Source organism: Hibiscus syriacus, unplaced genomic scaffold (genome assembly GCF_006381635.1).
Source record: "Hibiscus syriacus cultivar Baekdansim isolate YM2019G1 unplaced genomic scaffold, ASM638163v2 tig00110063_pilon, whole genome shotgun sequence".
In the NCBI taxonomy this organism is placed as follows: Eukaryota; Viridiplantae; Streptophyta; class Magnoliopsida; order Malvales; family Malvaceae; genus Hibiscus; species Hibiscus syriacus.
This window is the reverse complement of record NW_024062583.1, coordinates 312319-333812: the sequence shown is the minus strand read 5'-3', so window position 1 is coordinate 333812 and position 21494 is coordinate 312319. Positions and strand designations below refer to the sequence as shown.

General features: G+C 37.3%; 2 protein-coding genes and 1 pseudogene across 2 annotated transcripts; 2 read left to right on the top strand and 1 right to left on the bottom strand.

Annotated features, from left to right (window-relative positions):
- The first annotated feature begins 6207 nt into the window (after positions 1 to 6207).
- LOC120214424 lies at positions 6208 to 6639 on the top strand. Its single transcript, XM_039212322.1, has one exon. The coding sequence runs from the start codon at positions 6208 to 6210 to the stop codon at positions 6637 to 6639; it is 432 nt and encodes a 143-aa protein (XP_039068253.1).
- A 770-nt stretch (positions 6640 to 7409) lies between these two features.
- LOC120214423 (E3 ubiquitin-protein ligase RZF1-like) lies at positions 7410 to 7916 on the top strand. Its single transcript, XM_039212321.1, has one exon. The coding sequence runs from the start codon at positions 7410 to 7412 to the stop codon at positions 7914 to 7916; it is 507 nt and encodes a 168-aa protein (XP_039068252.1).
- Positions 7917 to 16939: 9023 nt separating this feature from the next.
- On the bottom strand, positions 16940 to 20580 carry LOC120214441 (annotated as a pseudogene).
- Positions 20581 to 21494: the final 914 nt, after the last annotated feature.

Below are 21494 nucleotides of genomic sequence, written 5' to 3'. Positions count from 1 at the left end.
TCAGACTACATGCATAGACACAAGAAGACTGATAATAATTATTTCAAGTTCAGCGATTATCCGGAAAAACAAATAACCTCAAAATCTATTTATTCTCGTTAAAAACTTTAACATTGAAATTACCTGATTATGAAATTATAAAATTGCCCCTGAAGTGTAAAATGACCAAAATACCCTTGAAGTGTAAAATGGCTATATTAGATGACCAAGTTAAACTAAATAGAAGTATTGTAGGTTTCTGAATTGTGAAAACGACTAAATTACTCTGAAAATTCAGAAGTGACCGAGATAACTTGATTACTAAAGGACCTAAGTACCCTCAAATACCTAGAATTAAACAAATAACTTGGATAAGTCTAGAAATGATGATGATCTTATATGTGTACCGTCTATAAGGGTTTTGATCCATGAATCAAGCACATCAACATTTCCTGATATCGTTGCAATACAAAAATGAAATAATACCATTGGAATACATGTTCATCCCCCTAAGATCCATTCAATGATGATTCTGAAGATGGTCAGTTTGACAAGAGTTGTCAGTATTAAAGTGTGAATACCCTTAAAGTGCATCGATTTGACCGATTGACAGATATCACAATGTTGATTTGTTTGGTTTGAGTTAACTCGATATCCTGATAAATCCATATGAATTTTAAATACTATGAATCATCGTTATTCCCTTATTATATCAAATTACTAAGAATTCTTCAAGAACCTAATATCCAAAATGCCCCTGATTTCCTGAATAATGAAATCACTCATGTCATATATGAAATCACAAGTAACTCTAATGCAAAGGATTCTGAATACCTTTATGATTACATAGTGCCTTCGAAAAGTATCTGAATATTATATGATCTTGATAAATCACATCCCAAATAAATGATGAATCTGTCAACTATAAAACCCTTTTATAGGGATTTCGTTTCTAAATTTAATCAGTTTACAGAAGTTTCATGGCTCTCTACCTGATAAATACCAATACCTTTGGAAAATAAATGGATACTCTAATGTGTTCCCTATGTGTTATATGATTATTTTATCTCTTTGAAATGCCTTTTACCGAGATTTCTGAGTTACTGAAGTTTTAAGTATGTCTGTTTGATTCATGATCTCTGGATACCATTTCTATTGAATTGATATGTCTGAACTCTAATTTCATTCTACCACTCTGCATGTCTGATTCATGATATCTGGATATTGTTTCTACTGAATTGATATGTCTAAACTTTGATTTCCTGCTATCACTCTGCCTATCTGATTCATGATCTCTGGATATCGTTTCTTCATAATTGATATGTATAAACTTTGATTTCCTACTACCACATGTTAATGTCTGAAAAAATGATTTTCTTTGGGGTACTTTAGGATCTGGTATGAAGTCTCTGCAAGTTCATCTCGATCAAACCGGTAATTCCTTATATAGGTTCAAACCGATCGAACTGGCAATTTTTTATAGATCTAAGGTGGCTCTTGGGTGGGCTCCTAGGCCTAGTGGTAAGACCTTAGTACTGCCTTAGGGTGACACATCTTCTATTTGTTTTGGGTAAGTCCTTATGAATCTGAGGGCACTCCTCTCAGGTGGGCACTCCTCTCAGGTGGGCACTCCCCTCAGTGGGCACCTATGCTTCGGTTAGGGTAAGACCTATGGACCCAAGGTGTTCCCCTAGATTGACACATATGCCCAATGGGCCTAGGTTAGTCCTTATGAATGTAGCTCTGGGGAACTGCATATTGGTGTTTGGTTGGAGGGTATGGTTTTAAATATACATTTTAAACTATTATTATTTTAAAAAGATTTGTACCTTTTCACTGGTTTTGTGGGAACACACTAGACACCCTATTCTGATCTCTAAACCTGGTTCTCTGAACGTTCCCTGTGAATTGTAAACTTCATGTCTTTTACTACCTGAAATACTATTAGGGTTTCAGCTCAAAACAAAAATATGTATATGTAAGAATTAATAAGGAAAATTTTGCTTGCCTATTATTTGCATGTCCTTAAGCATCTTTTGGTAGTTCTATATTACTAAGCTTCCCAAAGCTCACTCTGTTACTCGTAATTTTAGGTTAAAAGAATTGATCAAGTGCAACTATCGACATTAGTATTGGAGTTCCACTGGCGTTACTCCTGGAGTACAGTGCATGTGATTAGGGGCATGTAGGTTGTATTATGTTTTTATATCCGAGTTTGAAACGTGTATGATTTTAATTCTGTTTGTAGTATATGAATGGTTTTCTAAACTTGTATTTTAATTATAATTGTTTTATAATTTTACAAGTTTTAATAGAAATCTTAATTTTTTTCGGGATTTTTACCGTTGGTCGCTCTGGTGGCCCTAATGTGACACCTCGGATCGGATCGAGTCACTTACATCAGTCTGTTGGTGTTATACATCCAAGGCTTGAACTCAAACCTTACTAAAGCAACGCACGTGAGTAATGCATATAGTAGAGGGTAAATTTAGGGTGAGTTATTCATATGTAGGGAGTTGTTAAAGTGGAGAGTTATAATATTATAAATTTATTTTTCTATTATCCTTATGAAAAGGAATAGTGTTTGTCCCTAATTAAATACACATTTGATGATTTCGTAATTCCGTTCTCTAAAACACTTTCTATCAAAGAGAGTAATAGAAATATGTTCCTCTTCTTCACTTCAGATGTATTAACTTTGAGAGAACATCCACTAAAGTGATTATATCACCCTAAACGAAATTACTATAAGGTATTGATTTATACTCAGATATAATAATAAAAAAATTGTTTTTATAACTATTTATTAGTAAATATTAATAATAATATTTTACAACATTACCTTTTATCATTCAAACTAAGAGGTAATAGTAACATCCAAAAACTTCAAATTTATGTATAGCTTTACAATAACAACAAAACCCTATTCCCATATGAAATGGGGTAAGGGGGAGGTAGGGTAGTAGGCTGCCCCCAATGCCAAGTTGAGAGCAGCTTCTGTAGAAGACCTCCGGTAGTCAGAAAATTAAAAATAAATATAAAACACAATGCATGTATAAATAATAAATACATAGTTGAACAACCTTTTTATGCACTCTTCAAATGCGCGTCTGTAATGGGAAGTAATCCCCGCAAATAAATCTCTGCGTAAAATCTCTGCATATAGACAGAAACGTAAGACCTTGATAAATTTAAAAAGAGGAAACATGAAGAGAATGATACATAGAAGTCAACGATAGCAAGCTACGAGATGGAATAAAGTCAAATGGGTTAAAATCTACACTAAGAACTAAGCCTTCATAAATTCTAATGTCAGAAATGTATAAAAAGTAGAAGTTATGGAAATTACTACAAATGCATTAAAAAGAAGACAGATATGCTACACCCTATGGATGTGACCCACACTACTCGGCTACCCTAGTCTTAAGTCTCCATACTTTCCTATCAGAGGTCATGTCCTCGGTAAGGGCTAAATCCTTCAAATCAGATCTCAAGCAGTCTACCCACTTCCTCCTTGGTCGTCCTCTCCTTCTGGCACCATCGACTGTAATCGACTCTACCCTCCTGACCACATCTGACGGTTATCGCCTAAGGACATGCCCAAACCACCGTAGTCTTCCCTCCCTCAATTTTTCGGATACAGGCACCACCCCCAAGGACATCCTAATTGCAGAGCTTGGTGTTATGTCCCACAGAGTCCTACCACATGCCCACCGAAGCATTCTCATTTCTACGGCCTCCATTCTCCTTACGTTATCCTTTTTGATTGCCCAACATTCTGATCCATACAGGAGCGCTGGTCTTATTGCCATTCTATAAAATTTTCCCTTAAGTTTTAGAGGCACCTTCTTACCACACAAAACTCCAGTAGCAGCCCTCCACTTTAGCCATCCTGCCTTTATACGGTGTGTAACATCATCATCTACACCCTCATATTTATGTATCATAGACCATAGGTAATTGAAACAATCCTTTGAGTGGAGAACGTGTCCTTCTATGCATACTTCTACATCTTCATCGTTTTGGCTCCCACTGAAGTTTGAACATAAATACTATGTCTTTTCAATATTGATACTTAGACCTTTTTCTTCCAAAGCAGTCTTCCAGGTAGCCAGTCTACTATTCAGCACAGTTTTTGTTTCAGTAACTAGGACAATATCGTCAACGAAAAGCATACACCATGGAACACCGTCTGGTGTCGCACAATAGATGCCGTCCATAATCAAGGAGAAGATGTAAGGGCTAAGAGATGACCCCTGTGGAGTCCGATTTCCACCGGGAATGCCTCGGTATCACCAACTGTAGTCCTGACGTATGTAGTAGATCTACAGTACATATCATGAATCGCCGGATATAAGCAGTTGGGATCCGTCTCGTTTCCAAGATCTTCCAGATCGTATCGCGGGGAACATTATCATACATCTTCTCAAGGTCAATGAACACCATGTGAAGATCTCTATTTTTTCCCTATATTTCTCCATAAGCCGTCGAAGTATATGAATCGCCTCCGTAGTAGACCTATCTGGCATAAAGCCAAATTGGTTTTCCGAAACCCTAGTAACCTGTCTCAACCTAGCCTCTATCACCCTTTCCCATAGCTTCATGGTATGACTGAGTAGTTTAATACCCCTGTAGTTACCACAATGTTGGGGATCTCCTTTATTCTTATAGATTGGTATCACCGTAGACTCTCTCCACTCCTCTGGCATCTTGGCAGTCTCTAAAATAATATTAAAGATGTTGGTTAACCACTTAACTCCCTCTTCTCGTAAGGCCAACCACACAGTGATAAGAATTTGATCTGGACCGACAACTTTGTCCCTCCCCATCTTTCTAAGAGTCATTTTGACTTCTTCAATCCCAATCCTAATTGTAGGACAGTCATTGGCAATTCAACGTCACTTACTGTTGTCCCAGAGTGTACGTTAACCTAAATGTGAGGATTAAATGATGTGGCAATTTCTCACATGATTTGGGTTTCAGGCTCGCTGAAAGGAGCAATTCCAGGATACTCTTCGTTTGGGTCATAGTCTTGAAGAAATGTTTTGAATGAAATCGCTCAACAAGCAAATGAAAACCTGCATATCCCTTCCCTAATCTACACCCCAATTCCGGTTAAGATCAACTCCTCCCCCTGCCGAGAAACCCCATTTAAAACATTTCAACCTCTTGCGAATATTTTATGCTATTGTTATAAAATTATATTACTATTGTTCATTTTATGAAATTTTCCTGTTTCGATAAGTTTACGGCCATTGAAATTCTTCAATGACACTACTTATCCATATTATTTAAATTTAATAATATTTTTTATAAATTTTAAAAGTTTAATAATCAAATATAATATAATGATATCTAACATCTTATCCAAGAAATTAATAACAAAAATTGATTCTACACGTTGCATTCGGTCAAACTGGTTTGTTTGGGTCATTTCAGTATTGATCGTGGTGGGAGACGTATGGATATGGGCTACTTGTGTCTATTGATCTAATCGGTTCTTGTTTATTCATGGAAAGTGAACTGTCAATTACCATTTAGATATGAAATTATTGTGAACCGTCAGATCAAAAGATATGACCGTTTGAAACGCTCCCTTATCTTCCATTCTCTTGCAATTTCAAAACCTAACGTCAATTTCTCACAATAAAATAGCCGACATACTTTTAATCAAGTAACCGAAATCTGAAAATTCAACTCTTTGCACTCTGAGAAACTTCTACTCGGCAGCCTTAATAATAAGATTAATTCGATTTTTTTTATTTTTTTAATAAAATTAATAAAAAAATATTTAAAATATTATTATTTTTATCTAAAATATTAATTTTTTTAACATTTCTGTAAAGTACTTAATAATAATAAAACTTGTAGAAAAATAACAAAATAGATAGCGCTTTACCGGATATGTTAACAAAATCTTTAAAACGTCTAATAATAATAAAACCGATAGAAATAATAATATTTTCGGTAATTTTTTATCAATTTTGTTAAAAAAATAATAACAATTATTATTTCATTATCAACCGTGACCACGGTTACAGCTCATATTGCAACTCGTAATTTCGTTTAATTTTTCGATTTTTTTTGGAATGAAGGTTTGTTTGTCTGTTTGTTTTCAAAGGTTCTTTGACGAAATAAAATAAGCCGGTTCGTTCTTGGAGCAGTGAAGAATCTGAGATTCGACCTGAATATTTGTCCATTTCTAGCGAGTTACGTGCTTTGGCTAGGATGGTTAAATGTGAAATTGGGAACGCGGAAACGGAGAACGCTGGTTTTGGCGAGACTAGTCTCGGCGCAAACTCGACTACTCTGTTCGAGAGAGGCAGGTTTTACGAGGAGTACTCGGCGAGGAGAAACGAGAGGCTGAAGAGAAGAAAAGGCGAAACGGGGACAGAGTCGAAGAATGGGCACCATCTTGGACTTGGAGTAACCATTGAATCTTCAAAGAGAATACAGTCGAAGAAGCTGAAGAGCTTGAGGAAGTCGGTGTCTGCTGCTTATTCCGTGGAAAGGAATGAGATTCAGACTCCCAGGTATTCGCTCCGAAGCATGAGCATGACCAAAGATAATAAGAAGCCTGTCAATAATTACAATTCTTCTGTGTCTTTGATTGACACTGCAAGCAAAACTACGGCTAGACGAGTTGGTCCAAGGGTCTGAAAATTGGAAATTGATTCTAATTAGTCTTTTTTTTTAAAGAAATTTGGGATTTCATTTAATTATTTTATGGATTTTATGTTTATGCTTTCGATGCTGGTAGGTTAAGTGTTTTCGTTCGATGAATATGAATAGGAGGTACTCAAATATTAGCATTCAGCTTTTATATTTTCTTGTTGGACAAATGAAAACAAGCAAAGAACTGAATTTGCTTATCAAGTTTCTCAGTTCATTTTCTCCTTTCATATGCGGGCTCTCCTCGATCACTCTTACAGATTATCAAATATAAATAACAAATGATACTTTTAGTATATTTATTGTATCCAGCCGAAGAGGAACATAATTCTTCTATCGCCATTGTGTCCTTTTGGTGTGCCCCGAATAATATATGAACTTATTTTAATTCATTTAATATTTTCTTCCGTTAATAATCTTACCGTTATCTTTACTGTTAATTTTAGAAAGGAATCCTCGAAAAAAATTTAATTAAATGATTCTTGCTTTTATTGGTACATAAATATCTTAAAATATAAATAATTTCAAAAATAGAATACTTAACTAATACATATTCAAATATAGCGGTTCTTTACCGATTAGGATGAAATACACAGTAAAATAGAAATTAGAAAGCTGCATTCTAAGTTGGTACATCATCAACATTCTAGAATCTGCAATCTTCAGAAACTCTCTCCTCTATTAAAAAAAAAAACCTTGTCTTCTTTTATTTCCATCTGCCAAAACAAAAATTAAATCTTTAATTTTCCTACGCTGGCATGGCGGAGGCTCCCACCCAAACCCAACAACCTCGTCCGGTCTTCTACGTTGTTTTTCACCTTGGCGTCGGTGGAGCGGACGCTGGCAGTAAACCCGGGCCGGCGCCTGCGCCAAAAGCTTCCATAGAAGCAATGCCAAGGATAAAAGTGAAAGAGAGTGGTAGCGATTGTATTATTTGTTTGGAAGAGTTTGAAATTGATGAGGAAGCCAGGGAGATGCCATGCAAGCACGTGTTTCATTCGGGTTGTATTGAGAAGTGGTTGCAAATCCATGGAACGTGCCCGGTTTGTCGGTTTCTGATGCCTACAGAGACAGTCGAAACCGGAGGCGGCGACAGTGATCGGAGAAATTTGGAAGATGTGGAGATTAATGGTTTGGAGATTTTACATTCATTTTTGGCTTTTGCTAGCCTGGCAAGCTTGATGGGTGTGGCCGGTTCACATCAACCTGATTCGGGTCGTGTTGATGATGATACGTCTTCCAATCAAAACGCTGATTGCAACTGAAACAAATAAACCAACGTAACACTGAATCGAACAAAGAAATACTTCAATTCATTTAATTCAATTTTTTTATTTGTGTATTATTTGAAGAGAGTAATTTTATACTCTTTTATTGAGATATTATTTTTATTTTACAAAATAAAACTATTACGAATTTATATATTTTTTAATCTTGAAAAAATACTGTATTATATATATATATATATATAATTATGTTGTTCTCATGTTGACTTAAATTGTTTTTAAAAAACTACATCTATAAGTTCAATTTGAATAAGGAAAATATGATTAATTTTTGTTTAAAAACATCCTAAACTATTTAAATCTCATCCCACTCTTATAAAAATCATCTCTAATGGGAGCAATGGTATTCAGTGTAGGCCACCTGAGAACTGCCTTGCATGTACTCACATTTGATGTAAAAGGATAGGCTTGAAGAAATTATTTTGCAATCCAAAAGATTGCACATTTGCTGTACAAGCAATGAAATGCCAAAATTATGTTATTTCCAACTCTTTCTGTTCGTGAGGCACGTGCACTGTACAAAATATCACATTGTCAAGCCCTTGAAACTTCAACGCCTAAAACGTGCAGCCTTAGTTGCTTTCTTTGTGATAGCGGCTAAATCAACCTGAAACAATCCAAGCAAAGATGCTTAGATTCCCAACAAAATCAAAGAACAAGAGAACTAACAAGAACAAAAGCAAGACAAAAGTATGAGAGACTGCTCTATGATTTCTCAAAATGAAGAAGTGAGTACAAATGAGGAAGAGAAGCCTCTATTTATAGTGGAAGCTCCCCTCAATGAACGGTTAAGATCTAAGTGTATCGACGGCCTAGATCGAATATAATATCTTAAATAATTGTATTTACAAGATTTTTTCTTAACTAAGGAAACTCTATCAAGCTAGTTATATGTGCCTTAGATAAAAGATTACAAAGTTTATGGAAAGAATCATGAGAATTTTGCATTAAACCAAGGATTCTCCTGCCATAAACATGCAAGGCTCTACATCTCCATGGAATGGGCCGGTCTTCATGGGTCTAGGAAGGCCCAAAATGCCACTTAAGTAATCTTGGGCTACTTCTCTTGTGTTGACCTCAGTTGTGGGCTCGTGGTCTGTGACATTCTCCCCCATTGGTTCCGGTGACGCCTTCGTCACTCGTATGGCATGAAACTGGTCTATCATGGTCTTGAATTTCCAAAGTCCCTCGGCATGCTCCCAACTCCCTTCACACTCTGGTTGTCCCTTTCATAAAACAAAGTACTCATGCCTAAGGCGGTGTCCCGGTCGTCGAATAACTATTTCCTCTTGTATGTCCTGAATCTCCTTGTCATAGGAGACCTTTACTCCGACTGGTACTCGATGTGACTTGCCTCGATCCGGATCCTCTACATCCTGATAGTACGGCTTGAGTAGACTAACATAGATCACGAGATGTGCTCGGATGGTTGGAGGCAACTCCAATTTGTAGGCCATAGTGCCTACCCACTTCACAACTCGAAATGGACCCTCGTACATTCACACAAGCCCCTTGTGCACATCTGCATTTCGCAAAACATTGGACAATTTTGAAAGGACAAGATCACCAACATCAAAGTTCACGTCCCTACATTTTCGGCCAACCCACTTCTTGGTCCGCTTCCCCACCTTGTGCAAACAAGCTCGAGCTAAGTTATGTTACTTATGCCACTCATTGAAACCCTGTGTGATGATGGATTTGGCCCCTCATACTTGGTAACAACCGTGTTGGGTGTCAACGGTTGATGCCCGATCACGATATCGAACGGACTCTGATTTGTCGCCTCACTCCGTTGCAAGTTGTAAGAAAACTGGGCCACATCCAACAACTTCGGCTAGTCACGTTGGTTAGCACTCACATAGTACCTCAGGTAAATCTCCAATAGAGAATTCACTTACACATTTTTCCTATCGGTTTGTGGATGAACTACGGCGGAAAAGTTCAAGCTCGATCCCATCAGCTTAAACAATTCCGTCTAGAACCTCCCCCGTGAACCGTGTGTCTCGGTCATTAATGATGGTTTTCAGCATCCCCCAAAACTTCACCACGTGCTTGAGGAAAATTTTAGCCGCCTCCACCGTTGGACACAACTTAGACCCTGGAATGAATGTCGCATACTTCAAAAACCTGTCAACCACAACCATTATACTCGAAAGTCCATCAGTCTTGGGCAAACCAATGATAAAATTCATGGAAATACTCTCTCATGGGTGCTCAAAAATGGGCAAAGGTTGCATCAATCCCGTCGATTTCTTTGCCTCGATTTTGTCTTATTAACACACAAGACAAGTCTTCACATAGGTATGCACATCTTCATTCATGTGTGGCCAATAGTACTGCTCCGAAATTAGTGCCAAAGTCTGATCAACTCCCAGATGTCCCGCCCACTTGGAATCATGGAATTCCCTCATGAGCTCCTTGCGCAACTTTTTATAACGAGGCACAAAGAGACGATGTCCTCGATAATAAAGCAACTCCCCCTTGAGCCAAAACTCCCTAGTTCTCCCCTTATTGGCTCCATCAATGATTCTTTCAGCCACAGGGTCATGGGGAAACCTTTCTTTGATCCTTTCAAGCAAAGTCCCCTCCACAGTCTCGATGGAATACCTCCAACTTAAGCCATCTGTAACACAATTCATGTTCCCTGGCTTGTACACCATGAAAAATTTAAACTCGGCAAGAAACGTTTGCCAACGAGCTTGCTTGGAAGAAAGTTTCTTTTGGGTGAGAAAATAATTATTCGCAACAATGTCAGTAAAAACCACAAATTTGGAACCAATGAAATAGTGACGCCAAGTGTGCACACAGTGTGTTAGGATTTTCGGAAGCTCGAAACGACAACCGGAACGATTTGCAAAGAGGGGTCGGAACGGTTTTGTGTTTAGGGAGTAAGGAGATTGAAAGATAGAGAATTGCACAGTGATTTATAGTGGTTCGACTTTCTCAATCAAAGTCTACGTCCACTACCTTAGCTCCTCACTAAGGATTTTCCAACAAATTCACTAATTTGTTCTTTCTTTTGAGGATAAAGAGTAACCTTACAAACTCCCTAGTTTTTCCGGGCTAAACTAGAACCTTTCCCTAGCTTTTACACGGGCTAAGCTAGAACCTTTCCCCTTTACAAAAGGATAATAAATGTAAACAAGAAAACCTCTCTAAGGTAGGTGTTTACAAGATTGAGCTCACAAGAACAAAATATTTACAAGAGAAAGATGAAATAAGATTGAAAAACTCTTCTCTTGTGTTTGATTGCTTGGATAGTTGTTCTCTTGCTTCTTCAAGTGTCCTTAGCTTGTATTTATAGCTTGGAATGAGTTTGAAGTCGTATATAGCCGTTGGGGATGTTTTGGAGTCGTTTGGGAATGATTTTTCTACTCAAAAAGGTTGTCAGAATGGGGGGAATCGGTACCCCTTCATAGGGAATCGATACCCTTCATAATATTCAAATATTATGACCGTTGGGCTGATGACAGTGAGGGAATCGGTACCCCCCTTGGGGGGAATCGGTTCCCCTTTTACAAACTGGAATTTTGAGCCGGGTTACTGTTCAAATAGTAATTTACTGTTCAAATAGTAAATTACTATTCATAAAAACATTTTTGTGCTCAATTTTAAATTAAAGAACTTTGAATTATTTTTTGTAAATTTTGAATAAATTCAATTAAGTCCAAAAACATTTTGTAAATTCAATTCAAGTCCAAAAACCATTTTGTAAATTCAATTCAAGTCCAAAAACCATTTGCCTTAAATTGTTATATCGAAACATAGTTTAATACAGTGCACCAATGCGATCATCTCCTTCTCATGAACCATGTACCTCCTTTCGATCTCATTCAGCTTCGGCTTTCATATGAAACCGGATGTACCTCTTGTATAGAACTCACCAATGGCAACATCGGATGCATCGATGAGAACTACAAAAGGCTTGGTGTAATCTGGCAACACCAATACGGGCTCACTCATCATGGATTCCTTTATCTTCTCAAAAGCCTACTGAAACTTCGTGCTCCACTCCCACGCCTTGTCCTTCTTGAGCAACTCAGTCAAAGGTGTGGTAATCTTGGAATAGACCTTCACAAACCTTGATAGTAGTTGACTAATCCCAAGAATGCTCTCAACTCGATCACCTTGGTGGGTTGCTTCCACTAATCAATCGCCTGAATCTTATCCCTGTCCATCTGGAGCTTGCCTCCTCCAACGACATGGCCTAGAAACGGTACCTCGCTCTACGCAAGCGAGCATTTTTCCTCTTTGATAAAGAACTCATTCTCCTGTAAGACTTGGAACACCCTTCTCAAGTACTCAATGTGTTCCTCCAAGGTCTTACTGTACACCACAATGTCATCAAAATAAACCACAATGAAATGATCAAGAAAGGGTTATAATACCTTATTCATCAAATGTGCAGAAGGTAGCGAGGGCATTTGTGAGGCCAAAGGGCATCATAAAAAAATCATACAAACCGTAGCACGTCATACAAGCAGTCTTCAATTCATCACCTTAAGCTATCCTAACTTGGTAATATCCGGACCGCAAATCTAACTTGTTGAACCACCTCGCACCACCAAGTTGATCAAACAAGTAGATAATCAACGGGATCAGGTACTTGTTCTTTACGGTGAGCTTATTCAAAGCTCGATAATCTATACAAATTCGGAGGGAGCCATCATGCTTCTTTTGGAATAGAAACTGGTGCACCAAAAGTTGCCTTCGACGGTCAGATATACCCCCATCTAGAAGCTCTTTCAACTGTCTACGAAGATCCTCTAACTCCAGAGGAGCCATACTATAGGGTGCCTTAGCGGGTGGCTTCGTATTTGGAACGAGCTCGATCTTGCGGTCCACCTCTCTCTTCGGTGGCAAATACTTCGGTAACTCGGTTGGTATCACATCACTAAACTCTACCAACACTTGTCCCACTTCATTCAAGACTTCAACAGTCATTGTAGGCTCATCTCCCACCAATGACGCTATAAAGGTGGGTTACTTCCTGTGCACCCCTTATAAGAACTGAATTGCGGATAATATCTTGGCATCGAATCTGGACTCTCGACTCACCAAAACAATGCATTGGTGTTTCAGATCACAAATTACTAGGCAGTCAGTAAACGGCAAAGGGAACGCATTAATCCGATCAAAGAAACTAATCCCAATAACAAAGTCAAAGTCATCGAGTGTGATTACCTTTATGGACTCTTTCTCGGTCCATTCTCCAATACTGAGCTTGATCCTTCTTACTTCCCCAACAATCGAAACCTCCTTGGAATTGACGGTTTTAATAAACCCATATGTCTTCTCCACACAAAAATCAAGTTTCTTGGCAGCTTGTTCGGATAAGAACAATTCTGAGGTACTTGCGTCCACTACTGCACTCATCTTCTAGCCTGCCACAGTGATGTCTACATACATCAGTCCCTTCTTCTTGCGACCCTTCTTGATCTCCATGGAACTAATGATGGAACCAAGTTTCAAGGTCTCATCCTCTTCCTCATTAGTCTCCTTGAGGGCATAAACTTTCACAAGCTAATGACAATCCCTCCTCATGTGATTTCCTCCATAATTGAAACATGCTAAGTCACCCTTCTTCTCCCAAGGACTGGAAAGCTTCTTGGTTCGATCATTCTATTTTCCATTACCCCCTGATGGCTTGTGGGATCCACCCTTGGCCTTCTCTCCCCCACCATTACCTTTGGGTTTTAGATTTGGTTTGAGAGAGTCGGTCTTCTTCACTTCAAATGGGGCAATGGCCTCGACTGCATCCAATGCCTTGGAGAGTTTAGTCACTCCCCTCCACTGGATCTCCATGTTAGCCCAATGTTGTAGTCTATCCATCAATGCAAAGAACCCTTATGACTCACCCAAGTCTGGAATTTGTATCTTGATCTCAGTGAAGTTCTTGACATACTCCAAGATGGTACGGTCATGTTTCAACTGCTTCAGTTTTGCTCGAGCCTCGAGCTGATCATTCTTCGGATAGAAATTCTCATTGAGTTCACCCACAAACTCCTCTCATGTCCCGATTGGAATTCTCTTCTCATTCTTTTCGGAATACCTATGTCGCCACCATAAAAGAGCGGCATCAGTAAGATAATTTGAAGCAACATTTACCTTGGTGGTATCATCCCCGATTTCATGCCTTGAAAGAATTACTTCATGCCCCAGATAAAGTTCTCCACATCTTGGGCAATTCGACTCCTTTTGAACTCCTTTGGCTTAGGGACATTGATCCTTGGTCTAGGTGCATGCGCCTCCTCAGTCACCCCATTCAACACGACAGCCTTGTAGACAAGCAATTCACTCTTGAGCTCCTTCACCTCCCGCATCAGTTCTTCCCTCATGGCCAAGAACATGCTCTCGAGGCCCCTGGTACGCTCATCAACCTTCTCTGTCATCTCGTCGATGAGTGATTGAGTTTCCTAGCCAAGTTCTTCCTCCACAGACTCTAATTTCTACAAGTGAGATTTAGTCGAATTCTGAATCTCCTTGACTTCATTGTACATGTCTTCAAGCCTACAAACCCTTTGCTCAAATTATGCCACGATATCCTTCGAGCTTCCTCGCTTCTTCGCCGCAACAATATGACTCTCCATCAATTCGGTGACTGTTAGGGTCTCGTCATGGTTTTGTTGTGTCATCTCTCGCAAAACTAGCTCGGATACCACTTATCACGCCCTTGGAACTTCAATGCCTAGAACGTGCGGCCTTAGTCACTTTCTCTATGATAGCGGCTAAGTTAGCCTGAAAACAATACAAGCAAATATGCTTAGATTCCCAATGAAAACAAAGAACAAGAGAACTAGCAAGCACAAAAGCAATACAAGAGTAACTTTGAGAGAATACTCTACGATTTATCAAAATGAAGAAGTGAGTACAAATGAGGAGGAGAGGCCTCTATTTATAGTAGAAGCTCCCCTCAATGAATGGTTAAGATCTAAGTGTATCAACGGCCTATATCGAATACAATCTCCTAAATCCCCCAAATTAAAGAATTATATCTACAATTCTCTTAACTAAGGAAACTCTATCAAGCTAGTTATATGTTGCCTTAAATAAAAGATTACAAAGTTTATGGAAAGAATCATGGGGATTTTGCATTAAACCAAAGATTCTCCTGCCATAAACGTGTAAGGCTCTTCATCTCCATGGAATGGGCTAGTCTTCACAAGTCTAGGAAGGCCCAAAAAGCCACTTAAGTAATGGGTTAGTTCTCTTGTGCTGACCTCGATTGTGGGCTCGTGGTCCGTGACAACATGCATATCTGATTTCAGAGCTACATTAGTTAGGTCTTGGAGAATTCGGTGCAGGCAAGAATGCACTGAAGCTATATTGAAATTACAATTACACTTCCAAAAGTTTTAACTATTTTTTATGTTCTCTATTAATATTAATATTTTATACACTTAAAATTCTATATCTTTAAATTTTTAATATAAATTCTTAAATTTTCAGTTCTTAACATAAAATATTACATCCGTCGTCAAATATAAAAATGGCTTAAGCTTTATCATTACCCCATCTGTAAGTAATATATGGGTGAAGTGCTCAATGACAACATACTTATTACATGAAATTATCAATTGCCAAGACTAACATTTTCCATCGATATCTGTTTCAAGTAACATAACATGTGTGCCTTGGTAAAAATTGGTTCATTACCGAACCTAAAATAAAAAAATAAGAGTTTTACATTAATTTTTAATTTAAGATCGACGATATTTACTACAATATGAGAAACTAATTATCTCAAGTTGTTCCGTTAAAATGTTATTAAATTTTTTAGTAAAATATTTAAAATTAAAATTGAAAAAAAAAGACGTTGAAACTCACACCTCGAAATGACGGGTTCAGTTGGATTTGAATAGATAGCCGTTGGAACTCGTCCTATGGGCTTGACAAGTTCTAATGGTCATTTTAAGAATAATTTATCTATAAATAGGAGTTGGATTAGTTAATAGAGTTATATGAAAACCGAATTATACAGCTGTGGAAAGAATATTTCAAGCAATTTTTAAAAGATCATTTTACGTCTAATTACTCTAATATTGATTATTCGAATTCAAGCTCGTCTACATATAAGGAATGGTGAAAGAGTCGATAAAGTCGATTCTTGATCAAATTAAGGAGAAGAAGAGAAGAAAAAGAAAAAGAATGAATAAAGACTTAAAAAACCAATAAATGACTTATCGAGAGGAAGAAGAGAAATTTTTTTTATTTTGTTTAAAAGAATATTTTAAATATATGTATGAATTTAATTTTAGTTAAATATAATATTAAAAAAACCACGAAAAAATTAAAAAAAATAAAATAACCAATAATAACTTCAACAAACTCATCACCTCAAAATGACGAGTTCCAATGCCTTATTTTTTAATTTAAAGTTTAGGTATATTACTAAAAAAAATATAATAATATTTTAAAAAAATTCGTCGAGTTCCTCTCGTACAGTAACAAATACCGTAGATCCCTAATTAAAAGTCAGTATGCCTAAAACTCTAATTTTTTTAGTTCCGGAAATGGGCCAAAAACGCCTGTGTGCCCTTCATCAGAAACAGATACAAGCCCAGAATAGAGGGAAGAGTCAAGTGATTGTTCTAATTAGCATGAAACTTATTAAGGTAAATTCAGTCCTCAATATCAACTACATAAATTTATCGGCAAAACTGTGCATGGCGATAGGCTAAACAAAGAAAAACTTGGAAGAGAAACTGATGTTGGAAAACGCTAGAATAGATGCACATAATTAATTCAAGTCAGTGAAAGTAACCGTACAACTCTAAGAAGCAAATGCACAAGTTCCAGAGGTTCGAGGCATCCATGGTTGGACCAGTGAGCAGAACCCTGAAGAATCTAAACGGAAGCAGAGCATTTGGTCCAGTTACAGGCCATGATGCAAATTGACCGGACTTGCACATAGTTTGGTCATTCTCGTGCACTATCAAATCTGTCCAAGTCCTTCCATCCGTAGAACCCTGGAAAGTTGAAAGATTGTTTCACCTTGGACAGAACAGGGTTAACCCATGGTGTTCCCCATGTCCCAGAAATAGAGAACTCCATTGCTATCCCCATCACATATATACTGGAGCTCCTTATAACTGGAAGGTCTATGTTGAAACCTTACACTTCACAAGATAGAAATTCACGTTAGTCAAGCTCAAGAAAACGGCCCTTTGGAAATCAATTTAGAAAATATGACATTTTTATTCAGAATGGAAGCCTGTACAAGTATGAGCGAGATATCAAGATGCATAAGCACAAAAGAAGACTTACTTCTGGTCATTTCCATGTGTTTCTGCTCCGCATTCTATATATTTAATGGCTTCCCTAACCTAGTTCGTTTAAGACATTAACAAGGGAGGAAACAAAATATAGTATAAAAACACGTCCAAAATGCATCTTCAAAGCGGAACAATGAACTTACAAGATCACCAAAAGCAGGAATCTGCCTGCTTAGACTGGTATCTTCCAACTGCAAAGCCATTGAAAAAAGTAGCAGTGGATAATTGAGCCATAGTCACAGCTTAGCACTCCTTGATAGAGAAGGTTAGATCCGGGTTTTTATTACCTTCTTAAGCAGGGAGTATGACATTAAAGGAAACCGCACTGATGGAAGCAAGTCATTAACCAGTTGGAGCCTATCCTTGAACACACTTTCTAAAGTTGAATTTTTAATAAGCTCATTCACCACTTCCCACCCACACAATCTCTCAGATTTCATGTACCACATCAAAATTGCATCTAGAACTCTTTCTTCAGATGTTACCGTTAGATCTGGATGCTGCAAGAAATCCAAATTTATAATAATAAGGAAACCTATCGTGTGGTATACTTCATATGCGACTCTATATCTGGATTATAACTTGCATAAACCATCCCAAAGATGGCTCTAATTTAGAAAGTCCCAATTCTAGCAATCTAATAAGCAAATGCCATTACCACATAGCTATCTATATAACTGAGTACCGACTAGCCACTTAAAATGTAGCAACATAAAGTCATTACTACACTGCTTCTCAGCCTTCACATTTGAAATTAGATTCTATGTGCAGAAGCACAGAGCACATTGGCCTCGTCCTAAGAAAGCTAAGATACCATTCGAGTTTTGGCATGCGAAGACCCACCTGACAAATATTCCTAAATGTTGTCTCGTCTAAAGAGATGAAATCAAGGCTTGCGGTAGTGCAGTAGTCAAAGTGCATGGAAAACTTCCTTTCACAAGTTTCCTTGATAAGTTTACACAATGGGATTGACGAAACCGCATGGAGTATAGGACAGACAGAGTCCTGCAACAAAGTTCAAGGGTTAGTTCCAAGCAACATCCCTATTGTGAACATCTGCAGGACAACTAATTATATAAGCCCTATTGTCTGCTTCCTCGTCAATTAAACTTGTGCTAAATAGAAAAAACTCGTTGTATGACCACTTCCACTAGAACTCCATCCCTGCACGTAAATGTACATGAAAGGTATCAATATTTTTATAATTCATTGTTATAAAATGGGTCTCTTCTTTTGTTTTCAGAAGTCCGAAACTGCAACTCACTTCTCTGCTCTTTTAATTCTATTCATTCAGAAAAACACGGTAAGACATTGGCAACAAAAAATATCTATATGGATTTGACAAAATGACCAAATCAAATTATTTCATATGCTATAGATTAGTAAACTACCTCTGAGAGGCATTCCAAAAGCATTTTGCAGCATTCCTGATGAAGAAGAGAGATTCCAAATTTGTCAGATAATAGGAGGAGATGAAGTAACAAGGTACCGAAGTCCTCATTATCCTCAATTGTGAGTTCCCCGCTGTACATGAATTCAAGCATAGCCTTCAATGCTACTGGAGTCGCATCCCTCAAACAAATCTCGGCTGAGTTGCTCTCACACATTCCATTAGTGAACATCTGCAGGCAATTAATGTTATTAGTCAAATACTGTTGACACGACCGAACTGAGAACCACAAGAAATAGCAATATTGAATAGGATACATGACAAACTGGAGAAAGCAAGACTAAACAAATCTTTATCCCAAAATTTCTAACCTTAAATATTTTATCTTGGCAAGCTATAAGAAACATATCCTAACACAACTTCAGAAAAGTTCAATGGTATATGCCACTATTCTGTTTTGAAAGTATACTGTATTTCATTTAATAGACTTATATTTCGTTGGCAAGATATCATAACTGCATAAGACCTTGCAGCATTATCCATAGAAGGCATGATATCCTCACCTTTGCAAATGGGACACTATATAAGCTAAGAATGACTTTATGAGCCCGATCAATGAGACCTTGATCCTCAATGCAAATGCTAATATCACTGTACTCGCCAGTCGAAAGAAATTGCTGGAGTCTCTGAATGTTTACTGGGAGCCCACAGCAGAAATTTCCTCCAGAATGGATATGAGAACTTGCATATGATAACTCTACAGTCTCACCTGATTCCAGCATTTCGCTCGCCTTTAACCGCTCCATTGCTTCCTCACATTGCTTCACCAGTGGCATCACTTCAAACTGTGAGCTCAAAGCCCACAACGAACCAAGTTGTGTCCCTGAAATCTTTTTCAAACAGAAGCGAGACATGACAAAACTAAGACGAGAAACAGGATTTCTGAAGTGATAGAAAATGACAAAAACATAAAGCCCGTAGGCTGCAAGGGAAACAATAGTAAATACCTGTGTTTGGCCTGTATATACATATTGAAGAAGCGCATGGAGAGTTGGATATGCTACCTGCTGTAACTGAACAACATCTCCATGCGATGAGCTCAGACAAAAGTTTCCTGATGCTTGCAATATAACCTTATGAGCAGGGACAGGCCTCCCCTCATCACCAACAATGAACACCATATCAAATAATTCCCAACTCTCAAGAAAATTTTGAAGTCCCCACTTGTCATAGCCCGTTTGTTGATCTTCAAACTCCTCATCTTCGTTGCCATTGTATTCGCCATTAACTTGCTTCCACAGCAACATATGATTTTGCGTCAAGGGCAATACGTTGACATTTCTATACCCTACATGTTTATCCCAGCTACTTAGTCCAACATACTGAACACTACAATTGGGATTTGTATCTAGCCACTCGAACACAAGATTCTGAAAAGGGTATCTTCCTTTTCCTATACTAATCAATCCATCATAGATGCTGATCCAATAACTCTGAAATGCTGAAGAACAACATAGACCAATCCCTACAACATCAACCACAGTTTTCCCATCAACCTCAATCTTCAATCTACTGTTCCTATGGCTACCAATGATCACAGTATAATGAGGACAGTATCCCTCTTGTAATGGTAGTGTTGACTTCCAACATTCTCCCTAAACACCACAGTAACATCATTGTGTGCGAAAGCATCGAATGCTACACATCCTCTGCCAGCTTCCCGGAATTTCAAATCCTTTATCCAAGCACACTCAAAGGGAGCCACCGTGAGGAACTTTTTATCTTTCTTTTCCATCATTTTTTCCGAAAAGAAAAAACCAATATTTTCCACTTACTTGGAACTTCCACCAGAAAATCAGCCTTATTTATAGGACCTGATATAGAGAGGGGGATATCACACACCGCCTTCTTTATCTGATTAAAAAAAAAGAGCAAGTTTAGATTAAAGCAAGAAAATAACAATCTTACCTTCTAACTAATCAATCTAAAAAAACACGTTATAATGCAAATCAAGACTAAAATCCCTCCTAAAATAGTTCCTAATAGGTGATAAACTTTGGGATTAACTAAAGCAGAAGAATGGTCGCTATCAGAGAGGAGACAGAAGACCGCTGGAATCTCGCAACTTGACAAAATCCAGACCCAGCAGCAGCTTTAAGCTCGTTATCAATCCTACGCCACATTCTTATCCAACTGCGACACCAATACGCAGAAAATATATCCGAATATAACCTTAAATAAGCCTAAGAAACGCTACATAAGAGACAAATACAAAGCACGAGATAGGAACCCATGCTTATAAAACAAGCATTACTTTTGACAATATTACATTATATCTATCGTAACCGATTTTTGTCACGGAACAAATATTTTAAGTTAGGAATGTTAAATACTTAAAAATAATTTTTTAAAATAATTTTGAATAAAATATAATTTAAAAGATAAAACTAATCTGCGTATAACCAAAAATTTTAGTAAAAAATGATTCATGATCGATTACGTTTAGGGAAAGATTAGCAGTCCTATAACACCCAAAATTAATACTTTATTAATTATAAATTGTCTCTATTATTGAAAATTTAAAAATTCAAAGATATATTTAATTTATAATATTATTATTTCAAATTTATAATTTTAAGAAAAATATATTATATTATATTATATATATAAATAAAATATTTATTTATATATAAATATTAGAAAAGGGCTTCTAGGTGCTTTAAGACAGCTCCTTTCTTAATATTAAAAAAATAAATATTAATAAAACATTTAAAAAATAATATATATAAAAGAAATAGATTTATTTATAAAAGTAAAATATTTATTTTTATTTAAAAACATCAGAAAATGGACATCCGGTTGCTTTAAGACTTCCTTTTCTTAATATTGATA